The sequence below is a fragment of the Artibeus jamaicensis genome, unplaced genomic scaffold (assembly GCF_021234435.1).
Source record: "Artibeus jamaicensis isolate MK-2021 breed Jamaican fruit bat unplaced genomic scaffold, CSHL_Jam_final contig_2170, whole genome shotgun sequence".
Lineage (NCBI taxonomy): Eukaryota > Metazoa > Chordata > Mammalia > Chiroptera > Phyllostomidae > Artibeus > Artibeus jamaicensis.
Window position 1 is genome coordinate 3,678,301 of NW_026521445.1, and position 21,406 is coordinate 3,699,706.

The window sequence follows — 21,406 nt, forward strand, 5'->3', positions numbered from 1 at the left end:
GTTCTGACTGCCAGCCAGTGCTGGTGCACCCCCTTCCCTTCCCTGAATGGCCTGAGGGGATGGATTCTTGCTTTGCCCTATTCTTGCTTTGCCTATGGACCTTTGGTGCGGGGAAGGGATATTTATACAGAGGACAGGGCGATGGTGGATGGTCTGGTTTTCAGCCATGGCCCTGGGGAGCAAGACCAGAAAGGGGCTGAGGCGAGGGGGAGCCCTCCTGCTGGCCAGGCCCAGCAGCAGAGAGGTGGGGCTCCTGGTGACTGGATCCTGGGGTCTCTGGCTGCAGCACAGTTGACATCATGGAATCCACTGTGAGGTCACTACTAGGCTATAGGACATAGACACTCAGACAGAAAGCAGCACTGAATGGATTATATTCAGACTGTATCGATCTTTATTTAAACTGCAGTAAGGAAAGGTGGACGGGCTCTCCAAGGGTCCTACCCCGAGCCCAGGTCCCCTCTGCAGCTTCCAGTCCTGGGTTCCAGCCACAGGGGTCAAAGAACACAGGTATCCATGACCTCAGACGCCACACTGTCAATCCTCTCCAGCCCCTGCCAATGCTCTCCTGTCTCTGTGATGGCCTCTGTGTTCCTGTCCATTGTCTTAGTTGAATTGTCCATGTCCTTACCACGTGGTGAGGCCACCGTTTTTGTAGTAAGATTGGCTTTCACGGTCCTCAAGAAAGAGCTGATCCTGCTGAGTCTCTGGGCTGTGGAACCTGAACTACTTGCAGACCAGTTACTCCCCGACTTGACAGAGGTCCTGGAGTCCCTGCTGACGGGAGCGTGGCTGACCCCTTTGTGCCTGGTGACAGGCCGGCTGCCCCTCGGGCTGCCGCCGCCTTTCTCCTTCTTGTCATTTCTCTGCCTGGCTAAGGACCGACCAGATGATTTTCGGAGTATCTTGTCAGCCCCTGGCTTGTGGTGGCTTTCAGTCGCCCTGCGGTGGTGGGGACTCCTGAGAGCTCTCTCCCTTTGCTTTTGCTGTCTCCCATCCCTTCTGCTCTTTGGGGCTTCAGCACTGGCCAGGGGCACTTGCTGCTGCATTTCAGCCCCTTCATGCACGCTACCCTCCCTGGGCAAGCTCGAGAGGAGAGGCCCTGTGGCACGATGACCCTTCGCTGTTTCTTCGGCAGCCTCGCTGGCAGGTTCTGCTTTTGCCGTTGCAACAATCAGGCTGGTCTCTGAGGAGAGGCTGGTGCTGGCAGCACCCTCGGAGGGCCGGTTTGCAGCACCGGCCCAGGCCATTTTAATGCTCTCGGGGGACATGTTGGCAACACCTTCGATGGCTATGCTGGTTCTGCTTCCTCCTGGATCCCGGGTGGCTGCCCCGGCTACGGCCACGCATAGCTGTTCAGGGGCAGCGGACTCGGTGATCGCTGTGCCCGAAGTGCCTGCTGTGGTGCCTGCTGCCGCCCCAGCCGCTGACACTTTGTCAGGCTCTGGGGGTTTGGGGTCTGGGGCGGCTACGTCTGGCCTGGCCGAGAATCCGTGGGAGTCACCTTGGATTCCCTGCCCCCCAGCAAAAGCTGCAGAGGTGGCCTCAGCCATCTCAGAGCCCAGGTAGAGGCTTCTGGTGCTGCTCTGGTCCTCACCCTCTTTCCCTGGGAGATCGGCCGCTGCCAGGCCTCTCCTGGTTTCTTCCTCCAACAGGGGCACGCATGTCCTGTCCCCCACTGGGGTGGTATAGGGACCACGGTTACTGTCCAGTGGTGGTCGCAGGAGGTAAACAAGGTTTTCCCAACAGGCAAAGAGGTCTTCCTGAGCACCCGGAGGGGGGCAGAGCTGCAGGTAGCAGGAGCGGCCGGTGGGGAACTTCAGGCGCAGCTGTTTTTTCTCCCGGTCGTGGACGGACATGCGCACGAACTTCAGGGGAAGCAGCCTAGTGAGCTCTAAGGTCTTCGAGGCCTTGTGGCCTTTTCCCCTGGTGCCTTTGCCGTGCCCCGAGTGCTCCTCACAGCCGGGGGCCTGGCGGGCCAGCAGCATGACGTCCGGCAGTGGGAGGATGGGGCTGGTGGAGGTGATGCCCACGGTCACCACGCGGACGTGGTTGTGCACGTCGATCACCTCTCCCTTCTTCGTGGTCTGGATGAAGTCACCCTCAAACACCTGTGCGTACTTGAAAATGTCGTATTCCCCCTTGTACAGCTGGCGCTGCAGCTTCCCCATCGCGCTGCTGAACATGCTCGCGCCGGAGCCACACGAGGCCGAGGCCGCGGGGTATGGCGACAGAGGCTCACTCTTCCCAGCTCTGTTTTATCACAGCAAACAGTGCTGGCAAGGCAGGCCCCTGGGTCTCTTGTTTCTTAGTCTCAGGGCAGAAAAGGGAACAGCAATGCTCCCGTGTCACACAGCTGGCTCCACGCAGGTCTGTCCACCCCGTCCCAGCCCACAAGACCCCCTTTGCCTCCCAGCCTCCCAGAGGCATGGGTGGGGATGCTAGAGGGTATCTGGACCCCAGGCTGACCGTCTTCAAGGATATGGGGATGTAGAGTGGGATTCCACGCTGCCTCACCTCACCTCCACCCCTGATTTTTTATTTCCCTGAGAGGCTGTGAGCTCCACTCTCGGCCTAACCCCCCTGCCCAGCCATATTTATCCTCTGCTGCCCTTTGTGACCTGTCGCCGTCACATACCCCTTTGTTCTCACCCCCTCAGGGCAGGGCCACCATCATTTCCCCAGGCCCCGCTGCTCCTCCAGAGGACAGGCCTGCCCTGCCAGGACTCAGGTGGGTTCCAAAATGAAAACTGGACAAAACTGTGGGAACATAAGAGGAGGGGATAAATGTGAGCCACTTGAGCTCTAAGTTTAATGTGATCAAATAACCCAGCATTGGCAACCTTGGTCCCTAGTCCATCCTTCATAAAATCCCAGTAAATGTTGAGGACAATGACCTGTAACAGTGACAGTTGCTTCTGTCAGGCTCCATGCTGTGTTCTTGCCACAGGGGCGGAAGAATCCATTGAGTTTGGGGCTGTTGCTACTGTCCCTTTCACAGGTGAAGAAATCGAAGCTGTGTCGCCTGCCCAAATTCACACCACCAACAGCAGTGAAGTCAGTGTTTGAACACAGGCCCAGCTAATTCTGAAGTCTTTTTTCGGAACCACCGGGCACTTTGCTTCACGAAGGAAGCTTGGGCCGCCTGAATGGTTTTCAACTGGACTGAGTTAGCTACGTCCAAGAAGACATTGTTAGAAGTTGCATAATTAATTCCACGTATGTGTGTGTGTTATAGAGAGAGTGCAAGATAGTGGCTGGGCTGAGAATTAGATTTTCCAGGGGGCCGCCTCCGTCCCTTCCCTCCATCATCCCCGTGCAAACGGCTCTGTCAGCTTCAGTCCCAGGCACCTGCCGAAGGGCCTCCTGCAGAACCTTCTGCCTTCTCGCCGTTCTTACAGAGCCAGCACAGAATACGTGATTTCTAATTCGTTACGCGAAAGTTCCGAGAAAGACCCCTGCTTCCAGCCCTCCTATCTCACACCTTAGCCATTCGTTCCTTGAGGAGAAAGACTATCTTTCTGTTAAAACATCCCTGTCCATCAACAGATGAGTAGATAAACAAAATTTGGTCTACGCATGCAGTGGAACGATCTTCAGCCACAAAAAGGAGTGAGGTGCTGACATGCTGCAACCTGAATGAACCCGGGAAACGTTTTGCTAAGCGGAAGAAGCCAGATATAAAAGGCCACATGTTGTAGGATTCCACTGGTAAATCCATAGAGATGGATGTTAGATTCTTGGTTGCCTAGTACTGGAGGGAGGAGAGAATGCAGAGCGACTGCTTAAGAGATACAGGACTTCCTTTTGGGGTGAGGAAAAATTCTGGAGCTAGTGGTGATGGTTGTGCAATATCGGGGATGTCCTGAATGCCACTGAACTGCACACTCTCCCGTGGTTACAATGGAAAATGTTACATTATGTGTGTTTTAATCACACACACACATATGCACATACACACACACACACCCTGCTCAGAACGCTCCTCATTAAAAAACACAGGCTTCAGCTTTAGAAATGTCAACTGTGTGACCCTGAGCAAGCCACTCAGCTCTCTACTTCCTCATCTGTACAGTGAGGATCATAACAGTTGCTGGGAGGATTCAGTGCTTTAATGCACATAAAGGGTTGAGCATATTGTCTCCATAAATGTTAGTTCTGGTTGCCATTGGTCCTCAGCTGGCCTTTAAGGCTCGGTCTGGATTCTTTGCCGAAAGCAGATTGGATTAGAGAAGCTCCTGCGGTCAGAGCCACCAGGGGAAGACAGAAGGGTGCACAGTGGACCGCCCTGGACTCCCGTGAGACTTTGTCTCAGGCAGGTCCACAACCACTGTCCACTCCACCGGGCAACTGCCTGAATGCGACCAGATACTATGGGGCGCAGAAGAGAGAAGATGGCTTGGTTTGGGTTTCGAGGGTTGGTTAAAAGCCCATGAGGAGAAATTAGGATAGAGATGAAAAATAGTCAGCATTTTAGCCCTTGGCAGAAAGTGGAAGTCTCACTCCAGAACCCCTGCCCTGGGCCAGAACTTATTAAATCTCTTTACTCCAAAACAGGTATCGGGCCAGATCTCAGGGAAGGGCAAGGGGACAGGAGGAGGGAGAACGGGTTTCCCCATGACCTGGCCGTGTGCTGGCGCCGCAGAGGCAGCCCAGTGAAAAGATGTCATTCTGGCGGAGGTCCCAGGCGCGTTCGTTCTCCCGGCCGCCCCACCCCCAACCTCTGTCTTCATCATTGAATGTGAAACGAGACAAACTAAATGCCTTGATGGTAAATACAAAGTCATTCTCTCTCTCTTTTTTTATGGAAGTATCAAAACATAAACTTGGCTACAGAAAACAAAACTACTTTTAATGCATTTGTTAAAAGAACTTAGTTTCATTAGCCATATACAGTGCATTTCTCTGATCAGCTTTTCCTGCCACAGCCACCAACGCTTTCCTTCCTCATTTCCATCGTCCGTGGGAGCTTGAAAAGTGTCTTGAGTTTCGTAACGGCTGATCGGTGGCTCCTATACCCACAACCAGAGGGTAAATGCAAGGAATTTTTGCCCCTCCACCAGGATGCAGAAAAGATGATGATCTCAAAGACAGGCGCTCCCACCAGCTGGTTTTAACAGATTAGTAACTACCCCTGACGTACAATTAAAGCAGCAAGAGGAAGACACCTGTGTCACAGGTGCCAGTTGAAAGGAACCATACACAAGTTCAAAGGAGCAGGCACCATTACTGTGCATGAATCTTAACATTTAATGAAGCCGGGATCTCTCGGAAGCATTGGTAACAGAGTAGCCAGTTATTATTTCTAGCCCGTGTTGCATATGTGCACAGGTGAAGAGCAAAGGGACCCGGTTCTGTTCCAGACCTAAGGGATCGTATGCCCGGGAGACTCCAGAAAATTAGGTGGAATACTTTTCTTTAAATTACCACACCTATCCCATCTAAAATTATTCCTTCTTCTTCTCCAACCTCCCCTCATTGTTTTCCTGATAGTTGACACACATAAATTTGCAACAAAGAGACACACACTTGGGCGTTATGAACCTAATTCAAGTGGCTACTTCAAGAGAAGTTCCACGGCTGAATGTAAGGTGTCCGTGGCTCGAGCTGAACAGGTGCATATCATAGGCTTTATATACTCAGAGAAAGCCACAGTTGAGGTATTTAGCCATTCAGATTTTGAATCAGAATTCTGTCTTAACACCAGACGGTCAGAGGGATACACGTGGGGCTGTGTCCCAGGACTCGTTCACGAGAAACGGAGCATCAGAGGCCACAGACCGAGGCGTGGGATTGAGAGTCCACTCTTCCAGCTGGTGGCAGGTGCCCAAAGAACAAAGGGGCCCTCGGAGAATATTCAAGGCTAAGCAACCCTCCCATCGCCCTCCCCACCACGGAGAGGAAAGGGGCTGCAGAATGACGACTGCAACCACCAGTTGGTTTCAAAGAACACAAACCAGCACAACACTGAAATTTACCACATCTTGGTTTCAATATTTATTATATTGACAAGTTAGGAATACTAGGATAAATAAGTAACATTTTCTCTTACAGAAAATTGTAATGATACTATTGTGTAGGATTGAACACTCTGAGGATTTCACGGAAACATCAGAATTCAAACAGACCAGAGTCCTTGTGGCCAGTGCGAATGACCTCTCACAGCTGTGAAAAGCTCTGGGCCAGATGCCTACAAACATCTGCACAACAAACACGGCGACAGTAACATCCCATAATGCTAAAGCCTAGGCGTCCCCTGGCTTCAAATCTGCCTCCACTGAATGTGGTTTTCAACCGCAGGAAAAGGAAAATGGAATATTCTTTGGCTCTTCCGGCCTAGAAATGACTCCTGACCTCAGTCACTGAGCAGAAAGAGTCCTGACCCTTCGGCAGGTGGACGTTCTGCTTTCACCCAGTGACAGAGGACCTGCCGCGGCCATGCCCATGAATTCTGTTACAGCCTGGGTGCCAAGGGAAAGGCCTTCTCGGGGCACAGAACCGCACTGCTGGCGAGCAAAACTCTGTTTTCCCGGGGCTGACAAGCTCTTCCGGCCACCTGAACATTTTGTAAAGCGCTGCACATGGTGATAGCCCCTCAAGCCCCCAGAAACCAGACCTGAGGGAAGTAATGAGAAAACCACCCCAGTGTTGTAAGAACAGACATCGGGAGCACCCAATGCCCGGTTATGAAACAGATGCCTTGCATACAATAACTCCTGTACATGACAGCATATTTGCTAGAAGCACAACCCTGGCCATTGTACAGCTTTGCTGAACGCCATTCTCACTCCATGTCCCCTACAAGTGACGGCGGTGGCAGTGGCAACAGAGGAGGTGGTCCCACCCCACCCACCCAAGGTACAGACACTTCTGCAGGAACCCTAGTGGTGGGAATTCTGGTTTTGTAGAATCCAGATGAAAGGTGGGCAGGACCCTAACCAGGGGCTATCTGGAGAACCCAAGAATGGCTGGTATGTTAAGGCCGGAATCCTGGAGTTGAGGCAAAAGTTGCCCTTGCTCTGGTCCGAAGTCCGCTCGGGGGCAGAGTGGAGAGGCTCCACCGGAGCCCTCCCGCCTCCACAGTCCTCTGCCAGTGGGATTCAAGGTGCACAGGAAGTCAGATCTCCAATGGCTGCAGAGTTTTGGATGCAGAAGGAGGAGTCGATGAGGAGTCCCCACTTGCCCCCATAACTACAGCTGCTTAGCTCTGTAATGTTCCTTCTTTTATCTGTTGGATAAAAAGGTTTCGCTCATCTTCTGGAGTCCGCCCGTTCTGAGCCCGGACGATACATGTGGGTCGATGAAGGTTGAGCATGTATATCAAATGCTGCTTCTCGTTCTTGAGCTCCTCGATCTGGGCCTTCAGTTCAGCATTCACACTCTCCAGCTTCTCCGACTCCTGGGGATAAGCAACAGAGTTAGTAAGAATGGAGCCAAGTTCCAGCAAGGAATGGGTGATCGGGTGACCAGGGAATGGGCCCTGGGTGGCGGGGTAGCACCTGGGATGTATAAGGGCATATCAAGCTGGAAATGGCCTGCAGAGCCAATGCCATTGGCTCCCTGCTACCGCACACACTGCCCCAACACAGCCGGGGCAGCGGCCTTAGGTTTGGCAGAATCCAGACCCTGGAGAAGCCGGGGTGTTCTTGAACTTAGAGGCTTCTTCAGAGATGCCCTTGAGTTTCCACTCAGGGTTTGAGCCGGGTGTGCCTCTCACAGTAATGAAGCTACAGTGGAACCAACGGCTCAGAGATCTCTTTTGCACGAGCCCAACAGACCACGTGCAGTTCTTCTGGACCCACAAGCGTCTTGGAGGCTGGGTCAAACCCCAGACTCATGAGGCTTCATCTTCTGTGAGTCACTCATTTCAATGAGAAGCTCATCTCCCCAGAAAGAATGTATACAGCTACACACAAAATGTCTTCATTTTCACTGAGTCCCTAAAGCAATCAACAGAACCCTGGAGGACCTGTTGAATCTGGGTGAGCCTCTGCCCTGGCCTGTCCACACCAGGGGGAAGGGACACGACCACTGGAAAGACTGCACCACCAGCCGCACCCCCGGCACAGATGCCATTCCCTTTGGGAAGTGGGGCCGGCTGCATGCAGCCAGGAGCTAAGCCCACTAGGTGAGCCAAGCAGGGCTACACAGGAACACCAAAAAAGTTTAACTACTGCTTGCGGATTAAGGAAATAACTCGTTTGAAGAGATTAATTAAAGGTGTTTCATAGTGAGCCAAATGAGAGCTGGCAGCTTCCTTTTCTCAGGCAAACGGGCAAGGGAAGCCTCTTTAACCGGGCTGACATATCCCGCCGCCTGGAAGCTGCCGGGCGCGTCGGGACTGGCCGCGGCCGCTGCGGGGTGTTTAGTTCGCACACCTGCTTTTATACACCCAGAGTCACGTTTCACTCAGCCACTGGCATTGCTGCTACAGTGATGATGACATGCGGCCAATGGGGGACAGGCATGTGCGAGGGGGCAGGGGGAGGCGAGAAGACACCCACTTTCTGCAGACACTCTGTCTTCTCCTTCTTCTTGTTTCGGCACTTGGCGGCTGCAATCTTGTTTCTTTCCCGTCGCCTCTTTTTTCTTTCATCTTCTTCAGGGCTTACCTATAAAATCCAAGAGGCACTTGCTTAATGGGAGGCAAGAAATGCGACCCGCCGCAGACACAGGCTGCCTTTTATCGCCACCCAGAACTGGCAAACCAGGGCAGCTGGACGCTGAAGGGCCTGGAAAGAGTAAAGCCCTGGGCTTTAAATGCACCTCGCCACACACACACACGCCCTTCAGAATGAATAGTAAAAATCAAAGAACTGGCCCTGACTGGTGTAGATCAGTGGATTGAGTGCTGGCCTGAGAACCAAAGGGTCGCTGGTTCAATTCCCAGTCAGGGCACATGCCTGGGTTGTGGACCAGGTCCCCAACTGGGGGTGTGCAAGAAGTAACCACACGCTGATGATTCTCTCCCTTTCTTTCTCCCTCCCCTCCGCTCTGTCTAAAAATAAGTAATTTTAAAAAATCAAAGAACTGTTAACATTTTACTGGCAATATTGGTAAAGTAAAATTTAGCTTATTTTAAAAATGTATTTGGAGCCCGGCTGGTGTAGCTCAGTGGATTGAGCACGGGCCTGCAAACCAAAAGATCGTGGTTCAATTCCCAGTCAGGGCACATGCCTGGGTTGCAGGCCAGTTCCCAGCAAGGGACACACAAGAAACAACCATACACTGATATTTCTCTCCTTCTCTCCTTCCCTTCACCTCTAAAGATAAATAAAATCTTTAAAAAACCATATCATTTAAAAATAAATAAATAAATAAATTTGTATTTGGATCTTAAAATAGGTTTGATATTCAAATCGATAACTATTGATAACAGTAATCATTAACACAGGAAACAGATTCTGCTTGGTAAATGTCCTTTCCCTTAAAACCATGAATGACCTCAGGGGCCCGGCCACCCTGTCTCCCTGTCTCTTTGATTCGAGACCCAAGGGCAGCCCGTTCACTTTCTGGAGCATCAGAACACCTCCTTCCTGAATTCAGGAGAAGCCCGTGGCGCCCCTGGAGAAGAGGAACCCAAGCTCTTCCCAACCTAAGTGGCATATCAGCCCCTGGCTCGGTGCCACCGATGGGTGGCAAACGAGCACCATCCATTCATTTATCCTTCAATTAAATACTGATCTCGTCCTCCAGGCCTCACGCTGAGCCAGCTCTGGGGCTCCTGAGAGAACAAAACTGTATCCTGTTTTAGCATCTGGGCCTCTGGAAGTTTACTCTGATTCTGACTCTGTCTGAGGACTGATGAGGAGTCAGCAGAGTCCGGCTGCTGGACTTGGCTTAGAGACCAGCGTCTGGCCGGGGAGAAGCTGGAGGGCTGAGTGGGTAATGAATGGTGTAGGCTGCTAATGTCAGGCCTTGTCATGTCACTTGTCCCTGCTCTGGACAGTGGAAAAGGGTATGGGAGCCACGCCTCAAACCAAAGAGACCCTGGGCAGGCCATTATCACCTCATGTCTGGCTTATTGCTAGGGGTCTGGACTGGACGGTACTGACTTAGTCTGGACTGAGGTGGACAGCCATGCAGTGTCGGGGAACAAAGCCCAAGGGGGACATACGGTGAGAGAAATTCCACGTTTTAAACCCGGGGTCCCAGACCCACACAGGCGGACATTTGGGTTTAGACTCAACTGCTTCTGAATTCCAGCTTTACTACCTATTAGCTGTGAGACCTTGGGTAAAGCGGCATATTCTTCTGAGCCTCAGTTTCCTCATCTGTAAAATGGGATCAATAGTTTTACCTACTTAATAGGGTTACGATGAGGGTCAAATCAGTTAATAAATGCAAATGCTTTGCACAGTGTTCAGCTCACAGCCAGTGCTATGTAAGCATCAGTTATTATTAACCTCACCATCTGTGTCTTCATCAACAGCTCAGTGATTCTTGTATTTCCTCTGACACTTTGACATTTTTGGATAGACGGGAGAGAATTCAGGGCTCTCTCATGTGAGGAAATACTTGAAAGTAGAGCAAATCTCAAGTTCACATACTCTCAGAGAGGGAAAGTCCTTTCTAGAGGCCATTTGGTTTGGTCCCATTGGTTTATTAATGTGGGAATGAGGAATTCAGCCAACCGATAATATTGATCTGTCAGTGCGTAATGTGCCCTGGGAGGCCCGGGAATCGCCAGCTCGTGGTCAGCAGACCAGTGGCTACAAAACCCGATGCGACCCAGGCCTTTGGTCCCTCGTCCTGTGTCCTTTGCAAGTCCCAGCTGGGTGACTGAGATCTGGGGAACAGGCTCACGCTGCCCCAACACACAGACAGGATGTCTGTGGGCTTCCTAGGCTCAGTGTCTTATTTTAAGTTGAGAACTCCAGCAGCCAAGGGGACCAGAGTATTCAAGGCCAGTCAGAGCATTTTCTTCCCAACAGGAAAACCTACTTGTTAAGGGAAACTGAGATCAGAGGATCACTCGATGAACACAGAATCACAGACGGACTGGTTGGGTGGCTGTAAGGAGTTTTTCCACAAGGCAGGCTGCCTTCTACTCCCTCTGGAGAACCCTAAAAATATCCTTCCAAAATGCTCTCCTTCCTTCTATGACGATCCTACTACTTCCATTCCATCCTGTTATCTCAAGATATTTAATTAGAAAATTCAAATAAATACTCCCTCAAGTATCCCAATATCCAGCCTGCACTGTCCACTATTGTGCTGGGTACCAGTGACAGCCCCTCAGGTTCATTAGGGCCCAGCCAATGCCCCTAAGAACAGCATCACCCTGGGCCCTTCTACCAGTCCCTGAAGTAATGATCACCCAGGTCCTCTACTAGACCCTTAAAAAAAATCATTTTATTAACCCTTACATAGAATCACAGAGCCCTTGCATTGACTCACCGCCCCTTCACAGAGTCATAAAGATTCTTAACCAACTTCCTTTAAAACTCAGTTCCCTTTTGGCCAGTTCCCCTACTCCTTGTCCAAAGGCATGTTGATAGCAGTTAAGCCTGAAACATTCCCATCTTGAGCCCCTGAGGGAAGAGCCAACAAAACGTCCAGGACCTCAGCTCTGAGTTTTTAAGCCACCACACACAGCATCACCAGCAACCACTGCACAGACTTGTCACCATGTCTGTTACTCTGTGTGTCTTTAAAAAGGTCACCAAGTGGGGAGCAGTGCAAGTGTCAGATAGAAGTGAACTTGAAGCAGAACCTGGTACTAAGGCTGTGAGCAAGGCTGGTGGGTCCTCACACCAGTCTGGCCACCTGGGTCTTTGCAGTTATGAAAATAAACACTACACTTGGGGCTTCTTCAGAACGACTAGACACAAAGAGGTGATCTCATACAGGCTCATGTCTTTAAATAACACCCATAGGCCAACGGCTTCCCACTCCACATCTCTAGTCCTGGTTCTCCTCTGCTAACTCCCAACCCACATGCCCGGCTGCCTCCTCCACTGCGGCGTCCGATAGGATGGACTTGTGTCCTGGGCCCATCCAACCTCCTACAGTCCCTAGCTCACCAGCAAATGGGCACACCATCCTTACAGTTGGTCAGGCCAGAAATGTGGACACCACCCTTGTGTCCCCACCTGGAGCCATACTCTATGTCCGATGCATCAGAATATCTGCTTTACCTTCAGGACAGACCCAGGAGCCAAGCACTTCTCCGTACCTCATGGCTCCCATCCTGACCTGACCCTCCACTGCTCACCTGCATTACTGTGACCTCTCATTTCTATATTCTGTTTCTACTCTTGCCCCTGCTGCCCATTCTCAATGTGGCAGTTGGTGATCACCTAAAAACTGTAGGTCGGACCATGCTGCTCCGCTGCTCAGGAACTTTCCAGGGGCCTCCCATCTCACTGAGTAAATGGCTGTACCTTTACAGTGGTCTGTGAGGCCCAGCACAATCTGCCCCCACCCACCCCCTCAGCTCCTACCTCGACACCCACCCCTCACCTTGCTGCTGCCCTTATCCCCAAGCACACTCCCTCCCAGTGCCCTGATCCTTGCTCTTTTGCCAGATACCTAGACGGCCTCCTTCTCCTCCTCTTTGGAGTCTCTGCTCAGAGGCCATTGTACCAGCGAAGCCTTCCCTGTAGAGCAGCCCCCGACCCCAGCCCTGGTCTCAGTCCCCCTCTGCTGCTGGAGTTTTCCCCTTTGCCAGTCTCCCATATTATGCTTTTACTTCTGTGTATGATCTGTCTCTGCCCAGGGGAAGGTAAGCTCCCTGAGGGCAGTGGCTGGTTTTACTCCCACTGCAGCCCCCCACCCAGGGCACGCTCTGGCACGTGGCAGGCGTGCAGGTGCACAATAAATACACGCTGAACAAACGGACACCTGTGGCAGAACCTACCTGGGTTTTTGTGATCGACATCTCGAGGGGTTTGCTGCTGACAGTGACTGACTCCAGCGCAGAGGACATCCGGTGGCAGAGGTGCTTGTTCTGGATGGCGAACCTCAGCTCTTCCTTGACAAAGGGTGTCAGGTTAGCAAAATCCTCAAACACCAGTGACCCAGGAGGGGACAGGCAGGGGACGATGGCAGAGGCACTGACTTCCGAGGCAGAGACCTGGCCTGGGTGCTGAAGCATCATTTTGCTGAAAGACACATCGAAACCCAAACTACTTCAGGGATTGGGAGCATGCGACCAAGTCCCCCAGACCTGCGACCTCCGACCTCCGACCCAAGCCCCACTCCAAGAGAAAGTCCCATACGCCCTCCAGCTTCTGTCCTGTTTTCATTTCATGCCAGACTCAGTTTGAGTAAAACATGTTCTTAGAAAACACAGCTCAGTGATTGTGGAAAAAATGCCCATCTGAAGCTTATTGGGGTGGCATTTCAGGCTATTCTACATTCTTAAAAGCATTAGTTTGGGCTGGTGTGCTTATATGCAAGTGTAGCCTCAAACAGAACTGAAAGAGGAAGAGCGTTAAAAACAAAAAGTGAAACTATTATGTAAAACCATTTCCAGTCTCTTTTTGAAAAAAAAAAAGAAACTTGGCATCTCAAATCAAGTTGAAGTTGTCAGTAAGTGGAAGTAAAGCAAGGCGTGGGGGGGGCACCCCTGAATTTAGCAAATGTATCTCTGAGGCTTCTCCCTCAGCAGGTTGGATCCAAATAAATGAGGAGGAGGATGGTCACCGTAGCAGGTGTTTTTCTCTGAGCCAGTTCTTGGCAAGGGCTGGGAGCCAGGGATTCAGATCACAAGGGACCAATGGTCCCTTTGTAGAGTTAAGCTTTGTGAACCCAAGACCTCAGAGTGAAGAAAAGGGAGGAGCTAAGATTTCAGACCTCCTTAGGAGGTCTTGTTCAGCCCTGTGGCGTCTGGAGAGTTTTGGTCTGGGGGCCAGAGCGCGCCTGCAGCTGGCTCTGGCCAGTGTGACCAGAAGCAGCAGTGCGAGGGAGGCGTTCTGAGACTCAGTCTTCACCTGGCGAAGGGCTGAGAGCTCCTGCAGCCTGGGGACTGAGTGTCCGCTGCCGCCCACCCCCAGCGCCCGGCACGGTGCCTGGCGCTGGCTGCTCCCCTGCTTGCTCTCCACCGGCCACTGCCCAACAGAATACACAAAATCGGAAACAGGTGGTCAAATCAACTAACTTCCGAGGTCCTGTCCACTCCTGTCATCTTGTGGTTTAGGGAACCCAAGCTGACAACAGGAAAATAAAGGGTAGAAACAGTAATAGTCTCGTGGCCCCCATAAACCTCCCCTTGTCATACACTTCCTCCAGCAGTGGCTGTCCCTCATCCAGGCAGTCAGTTCTCCAGGGGCGATGAACGCAGGGATCGTCTAGCCAGGGGGTCCCCTGGAGAGTCCTCAGTCTTGGGGACCTGTGGTCTTTAAGCCAAGTCCAGCCAGAGAGGAAGTCTGCCAGCAAATTGCTGCCATATAACGGGTGCCTCCTTCATAGTAGAAACCTCATTTAATCCTCGAGAGAACCCCGTGGGCTAGGTCCCAGCCCCCTTTTACAGATAGAGTAATTGAGGTTTATACAAGCTCAACAACTTGTCGAGAGTCATATTTAGTGCGAGGCGGCATCAGGGTTTGGAATTAGATTTGACTCCAGAATTTATGTCCTTAATTTATAGAATTAATTAACTTAATAGAATATTCTATTAAGTAGAATATTCTACTTTATAGAATATTATTCCACACAGCAAAAACAAACAAAAAACCAGAGCGAGTATTTCTGGGGAATGGGACCGGCATAAGGGTTGTGGGGGGAGCAAAGGAAAGAGCCAGAGGGAAAACTTGAACTCTAGGTAACAAACTGCTGATCTTTCTACGTCAGGGTGTACGCTCAGGCTGCTGCCCGCACTTCGGAGTGTGTGTAAGTGGGTCTTTTGTCCACAAAAGTCCCAGAGTTGGGTCAGAAGATCAAGATATAAGGCTCACTCGCTCATATGTCATCATTATACCTCCCGGTGCCTTCCTTCTCCTCCGTAAAAGAGCAGAATAATAATAATACGTGAATATGCCCTGGAAACAATGCGACTAGGAGGCATGTTCTCACTGGGCCTCCCAGGGATGCTCCAAGCACAGGGCTGGCTCTCTGACAGACGCTCTGTGAGGTCCACGCGGGAGGGTGGCTGGTCACTCTCTTTGATCTCAAACACCTTTCAGAAGAACACCCTGACCTCTAACTCCCCCTTAAGATTTGAGATACACTGTCAGAGGCAAGAATTCCAGGCCAACAAATGCCCCTGTTGACTATTCAAAGAAAGCCAAGAAATGTATGTGAACACTCTTCCTAAAGCCCTTTGTCATGAGTCAGAACTGATGTTCTACCAGTTTAATCCTATAATCTTAGGGCGCTGGTCTCTGGCAGGTGATAAACTCTGGGAAACCAGCCTTCCAAAGCCAGAGGCTTAAGATTCTCCCAAGCATTCGTGTTCTCCCTCCCTGTCCAACTTCTGATGGAGTTCAAAGCCACCCCCGGGCTCGCCTTTGTTTGGAAGCCTAGATGGCCGGCGCCCTTCGACACGGGTAGTTCGAACTCCATGGCAGTTGAGGGTAGTTCCATTTCACCACCCGACCAAGTTTATTAATGAGCTCTCAAGACTCGAGGCCTGCTTTTTAGTTTTGTTTTGGGTTTTTTTCCCCTTCTTAGTGTAAAGTCAGCAATCCTGATGAGAGAAAAATGAAGAATGTCAGTGGTATGGAATGTCTTTATGAAAAGTCTTGGGAGGGCTTCCTTGGGGATAGAAAAGAGCTGTACAATGTTAAAAAGCTTTCCAGAAAGTAAAGTAGTTGTATCGTTAGAGATCTGGACTTTCTCTGCCCTCGGCTAAGGCTTAGTTTTTAGTTTCCTGGGATCCTTTCTAGTGACTTCTTTACTCAATTCTCTGATGATATGATTCAGCCTGGATTCCTGCTATGTCCCTATGAGGAAAATGAAGTTAAATCTTCAGACATTTCCCACCCACAAGCTGAGACCCTCTAACATCTCCTTCACTGAAGAAAAAAAAGTTTGAGGATTTTCTGAGTTGACTTTCTACATTGATTTTAAAATTGCTACAGAAATGCTACAAAGCAGCTGCGTTTTGCTTCTGCTTCATTATCTCTGATCAGAAATCATGTCATATCATTGGTAGTTTCATCATTTTCAAGAAAGTGAAACTTTACTCATGTATTTCTTTAACTGGAAATTCAGCGCCTGGACTTTATTTCCCAGTAGCTACTAACAACTGTGTTGAATTTTCCCTTTAATTTTTATCTCTTTCCACTAACTGCTCCTGCTCATAAAACACAGAAGCCAGCATGGGTCTTTTGCTAACTTCATACCGTGCTGGGTCTTTCCCCCAGCCACTTGAAGGTCGGAGGTACGAGGCCGGCCTCGGGGACCAGAAGCTTCCAGGCCCTCAGTCTCCTCATCTGTGACATGAGACCAGTACCACCTGCCCTAGTTCGAGCACAGGGCCGTCAGGAAGATCACACGAGATTCGTGAAGGTGAGTTCACACGCGTCCTGGGTACTCAACCCTGCCGTGACTCCACTTTCCCCATTTCAGGGGGAGCGTGATACTGCTGTCAGTCACTCCCATGCAGCCCAGTCCCATTCATCAGGATTCCCGTCAGTCACAGCTTCTTTTGCCCTTTGGTTGACCCGCAGCTTCCTGTCACACCAGATCAATCCCACCCCGCCCCCCCCCCATTGGCTGGCAGTGGCTTGTCCCCACAGGTTTTACGTACTTAAGAAATAACTAGTTCTCACTCGTGAAACCATTTCTGGTTTCTGTGGTGTCCTGGCCATGTACTTCCTCTTCCCTTGGGTGGGGGACCCCTGGAGTCACTGACCCTGCCCCGTGCCCGCCCAATTTGAAAATGGAAGAGATCATGGATTCTATCCAATGGGATAGAACACTCAGTATCAGAGTCATCTAGGTCAGGCCTCCATTTGTAAACTGAGTACAATGAGGTCTCGGAAAGCACAGTGACTTGCCCAAGGCCACAAAGCTGGGGAGAGGTCCAGTTCAGGCCAAGCAGCTGACCACCCACCCACTCCTCACTGTGTTCCATCACCAACAGAGGTTCAACCAACAAGGCAAGTGGAGAACAGAGCCGCTGGCCAGGCGGATGAAGGGTCAATGGTCCAGTAGCCGGGTCGGTACCCAGCACAGAGAAGGCTTTGACAGGACCAGACAGGGAGGGAGAGCAGGAGGAAGCGAAGGGAAGAATCGGCCACCAGGGAGAGGGGAGAGGGGAAGGGAGTGGTTGAGACAGCGGGGATCCAAAGGCTGAGAGAGCTGCCACAGGTGAGACTGGGTCTCACCCCCACTGCGGGCCTGCAGTGCTACCGTCCACGGGGCACTGAAACCAGCCCCACAATACAACCGCAAAACCCACCCCCACCCCAGTCTCTGCAGGGAATACCCTCAAAGCAAGAGCCTATATACTGCGGCATTATTCTACAACAAATGCTAAATGCAAAACAAGGGGGCAGTAATATCCGTTTCTCCTTCATTGAAACTTCTGTCGAAGCCCCAAACAGAGGGGACTGTCGCTCACACTGAGACAGGTGCCCTGGGAGACGATGTGACTGGCAGACTTCGGGCCCACAGTCTGGATAAGACATGGCACCTGTGGCTGCTACTGGAGTCTTTGGGCTCTTCCTGTCTCAACCCCACCCTTCTCCCTGGCTCTTGGCCCTTTGGCCCTTTCTGAACCACCCTCCTCCCCAGAACACACACACTTTATTTTTCCCCATCAAAGCTTCAGCAGCTCTAAGCATCTGTGATCTAGGTAATGAAATCAGAGAGAAGAAAGTGGTTGGCAAGTAAGTAGATGAGGAAAATGCAGCGTGGGGGAGCAGAGGAGAACCAATTCCAGGGGGAAGAAAGTTGGAAAGGGAAGATGCCCCACGGAGAAGTCTCCTTCCCTCTTTGCATCCGAGGCTGCTCGTGACATTAGAGACAGGGCGTCTTCCAGTGATTCGGGGCCCCTCACCGGCCCCCCTTCTCTCAGTTACACCACTCCAGAATCTGAAAATCGGGCCAGGAAGGACCCTGATGGTTATCTGGTCCAACCACCACCTGCGCTCGCATACAGGCAGAGGCGCCAGCACTGCATCTGTGCTCACATCTTCCTGCTGGGGATACTGAGGCTCAAGGTCAGCAGGGGCAGTACAAGCTCTCCTCGCGGCCCTGGCCACCGGGGCACAAAGCCATTCTCTTAGTTATATGAACAACGGGCTTCGCACCCTCGCTTCCCCCACGGCTGGTGTCGGTGAACGACAAGCAGAGGAGTCCGCGAACCCGCCAGAGGAAGAGCTAGAGCCACAGGTGGGAGAGAAGAACCAAGCGTAAGCGACTCGGGACAGGAAGTCTCCAGCCCAGGAGCTCGGCGCCACTCGGCGCGGGGAGCCCTCTGCGTCTTCGGCCGCAGGTCAGGACCGGAGCGCTCGCCGCCTCTAAACTTATCTCAACAAACTTTCGCTCCCGGCTCCCAGCGCTCTCGGGTGCGCAGGGCGACTCGCAGCGACCGCGCCCGCGACCTGGGTTTGCGGGTCCGGTCACCATTCATTCCGTTTGGCCCCTGGGGCAGCACTTTCGTGAGCCCGCGGCCACCGAGCTCCGCCGCGGACCTCGAGAAGACGGAGATGGGAGTGGCAGTGCCCCGGCACCAAGCGAGGGATGGAGCGGACAGTGAGCTGGAGAGCCTCGGCCACCCCCGAGAAACCCACCTCCCTACGCCCTCTCCCAGCCGAGTAAGAAAATGCCGAGGGCGGAGAAGAGCAGTGTCCCCAACCTGGATGAGAAGCAGAAGCCCACTTCTCCTTCACCAGGAAACTTTCGCGCCCCAAGTCAAAACAGAAAGTTGTTGGCGAGAAACTTCCTGAAGCGCTGAGGAGCAGCAGTGGCTGGAAAACCTTCAGCCGGAGTCCTTTAGAAGCCGGAGGCTGGGGGCGCCGGTCGGGGGTGGGTCCAGGGGTCGCGGGGTTAGTTACTTATAGGGGCGCAAAGGGAATGAAAGCGAGCCACCCTCGCCGCGCTCGTTCACTTGGTTTCCAAGCGCTCACCTCCGGTCTCCAGTCGGGGCGGCCAGGGTCCGGAGGGCGGGGGGTGTCGGAACGGGGTCGGGCTGCCCGTCGGCGGGGTCGGCGGCCGAGCACCGGGAACACCCTGCCGGCGCGCGGGCTGGCGGGTTCCCTGCGGCGGCGGCGGCGGCGCTGGGAGAGGACTGAGCAGTGGCCGCCTCGCTGCGTGCGACTGTGGCTGCGAGTGCGTTGCATCACCCCTTTTATAGCCCTCTGGCTGGCGCCGCGCCCGATTACTCCAGTTCTGGGCTGATGTAATGCTATTAATAGTTTCCCCTGAGAACCAGCCGAACTAGGCTGGGCACCGGGAGGAGGGGTGGAGGAGGGGCCAGAGGGGCGGTGGGGAGAGGTGGGGACTGGTGATGCAAGCCCGGGGAGGAGCCGGCCGCGGCTCGGCCTCCCGGCCTCGCGCGCTGCGACGCAAAGCTGCCCGCCCCGTCTCTCCATATCAGGAGCCGAGTTGCTGGGGCTGCCTGCCAGAAGTGCGTACTCGCTGCTGCGTGTTCCCGGCATGAGCCAATGGTGCCCAAGCCAGCCGCATGACTCTACCGCGCTGGCATCTCTCCCTCCGCTAGGCTGCGGGAGGGGCTGGCGGGGGGGGGCGGGGGGTGGATCCTGGCCGCATCCCAGACTAGGTGAGGCTGGGAAGCGGGCACGTCCTTTCCTTAAAATCCGTGATGATTTTCTGGAGCTTCGGGAAAATACCCCCTCCACTGCCAAACCCCTCCCTCTCACGTAGGGGCGGGGTAGGGACTGTGGCGTTAGTCTCTGGTGGGGAAGAGGTGCCCGAAGGCATCCTCCGTGGGCGACCTCCGCGGCGGGGACCGCCAGTTTGCGGGTTAATCCCTGAGCCGAGGGCAGCGCTCCGCGGGCGCCGTGCGCTCTCAGCCCCGAGGCTCCCCAGCCGAGCGCTCGAGCGGAGCCGCCCCGAGACAGGTTGGGAGCCCGGCACCCAGGCGAGGGCGAGTGATGGGAACGTTTGGGTTAGGATTTTGTTTTTTAAACAACCACCGCGTTTGAAACGACAGTGAAACGAACAAGACCCGGGAAAGACGAGAGACCTGGAGAAAGCCGAGGCAACTCAGAGAGGGACCGAGTAGGGCTAGAGCCTGAAGGCCAGGCGAGGAGGAGAGAGGGCGTTTCGGTCTCTTTACTTGGGTGTTTAGGGGAAAGCAGTCTTCGGCTTTCCCGTAGTTTTCGGCGCCCAGAGCGGATTGGGCTGGGACCCGGCCGCGGGCACCGGGCTGACAGCTGCGGAAACGAGGCCTCGCAGCCGAAATCCCTTCCGCCCCCAGGCCCGGGTGGCGGGAAAGGTGGTGCCCCGTGACTCCAGGTTCGAGCCGAGGCTTCAGCAGAACTGGATTTGAACCCCAAGAATCCAAGAATCTTGCCTTGGATTCCCCACGCGTAACTGTCTGCGGACCTTCTGGAACCACGGAGGCGTAGATGTGGAAGCGAGTGTTGCCCTCGCTGGTTTCGAACCTGCCTGGGAGGGAGCCCCGTGCGCGCCCGTGCGCTGTGGGGCCACGGCCGGGGCAGAAACACGCGCTTCCATCTGCCTCTTGGGAGAGGCAAGCGCAGGTCCAAGTTAGGTAACGTGGGGTGGGAACTAGAAGGGCCTCCGAGACCTGGCCTCGCCCGTTTGAAGCCCGACCCCACCGCACCTGCAAGCCCCCGTCTGTTACGGTGGCGATGGGGGGGTCCAATCAGTGCGTGTGCGTGTGTCTCACACACACAGACACGCACATAGTCCCCCACCCCAGGGTATCTGAGTCCCATTGCCCAGCAGCCTGGGCGAGAGACGCTCCGGACTTGCCCGCCCACGTGTTTCCCTCCCCCAACCCGAGCCTCCCCCCGAACATCCCGCCCCACCCAGCCTCCGAAGGCCCCTGCGCCCCGACCCGCCCGGGAGCCCCGGGGGTTCCACACGGGACCCACGTGGAGGTTGTTTGGGACTCGGTCCGCAGTACAGCTGCGTCGCGCGAAGCTCGGAGCGGTTGTTTTGCTTTACTTTTCGCCATGGTAACGGCTCTCCTGGCCACACCCTCCCGGCCTCCGCCGGGCCCGCACCCCCGCACGGCCCGCTCCACACCCCCAAACCCGCCCTCCTGCCGACGCGTCTGCTGGTAAACCGGGTGCCGGCGGGTAAACCCGGGGAGTGTCGGCGCGGCCCGCGGACCCGGAGAAAGGGCGTTTGTCAGTTTAAACCAGAGGGACTTGGGATTCTCTCCTTATCTGTTGTATCTACTTATCTGCTGTCTGGGATAACCGGCGCCGTCGTAAAGTGAAACAGGGAGGGGGGGAGGACACGAGAAAGCTTTCCCTTCTTTTCCTCCCTGAAATGCCTGCGGACATCTAACCAGTTC

At 53.5% G+C, this 21,406-nt stretch overlaps 2 protein-coding genes and 1 long non-coding RNA gene across 6 annotated transcripts in view; 1 reads left to right on the top strand and 2 right to left on the bottom strand.

The window, feature by feature from the left end:
- Positions 1–497: 497 nt before the first annotated feature.
- On the bottom strand, positions 498–6,793 carry GARIN4 (golgi associated RAB2 interactor family member 4). Its single transcript, XM_037164303.2, has 2 exons — positions 6,789–6,793; positions 498–2,253 (listed from the first exon to the last, which is right to left on the bottom strand). Exons 1-2 carry the CDS (start codon positions 6,791–6,793, stop codon positions 498–500), a joined length of 1,761 nt encoding a protein of 586 aa, XP_037020198.2.
- ATF3 (activating transcription factor 3) lies at positions 5,969–19,230 on the bottom strand. 2 transcript variants are annotated; one of them, XM_037164326.2, is made up of 4 exons: positions 19,023–19,230; positions 12,863–13,106; positions 8,505–8,612; positions 5,969–7,399 (listed from the first exon to the last, which is right to left on the bottom strand). In XM_037164326.2, exons 2-4 carry the CDS (start codon positions 13,100–13,102, stop codon positions 7,202–7,204), a joined length of 546 nt encoding a protein of 181 aa, XP_037020221.1. In that variant the 5' UTR covers positions 13,103–13,106; positions 19,023–19,230; the 3' UTR covers positions 5,969–7,201. The 2 variants fall into 2 exon arrangements, with proteins under 2 accessions (XP_037020221.1, XP_037020223.1); XM_037164328.2 differs by lacking the exon at positions 19,023–19,230 and adding an exon at positions 18,752–18,986.
- The window catches only part of LOC119063149 (uncharacterized), an 88,232-nt gene continuing 83,113 nt past the window's right edge, over positions 16,288–21,406 (top strand). For 2 of the 3 annotated variants that reach the window (XR_005085104.2, XR_005085103.2), the window contains exon 1: positions 16,288–16,455. This is a non-coding gene — a long non-coding RNA (uncharacterized LOC119063149). Of the gene's footprint in view, positions 16,456–19,459; positions 19,523–21,406 lie in introns of those variants that run through there. The other variant, XR_008390347.1, reaches the window with a different exon arrangement.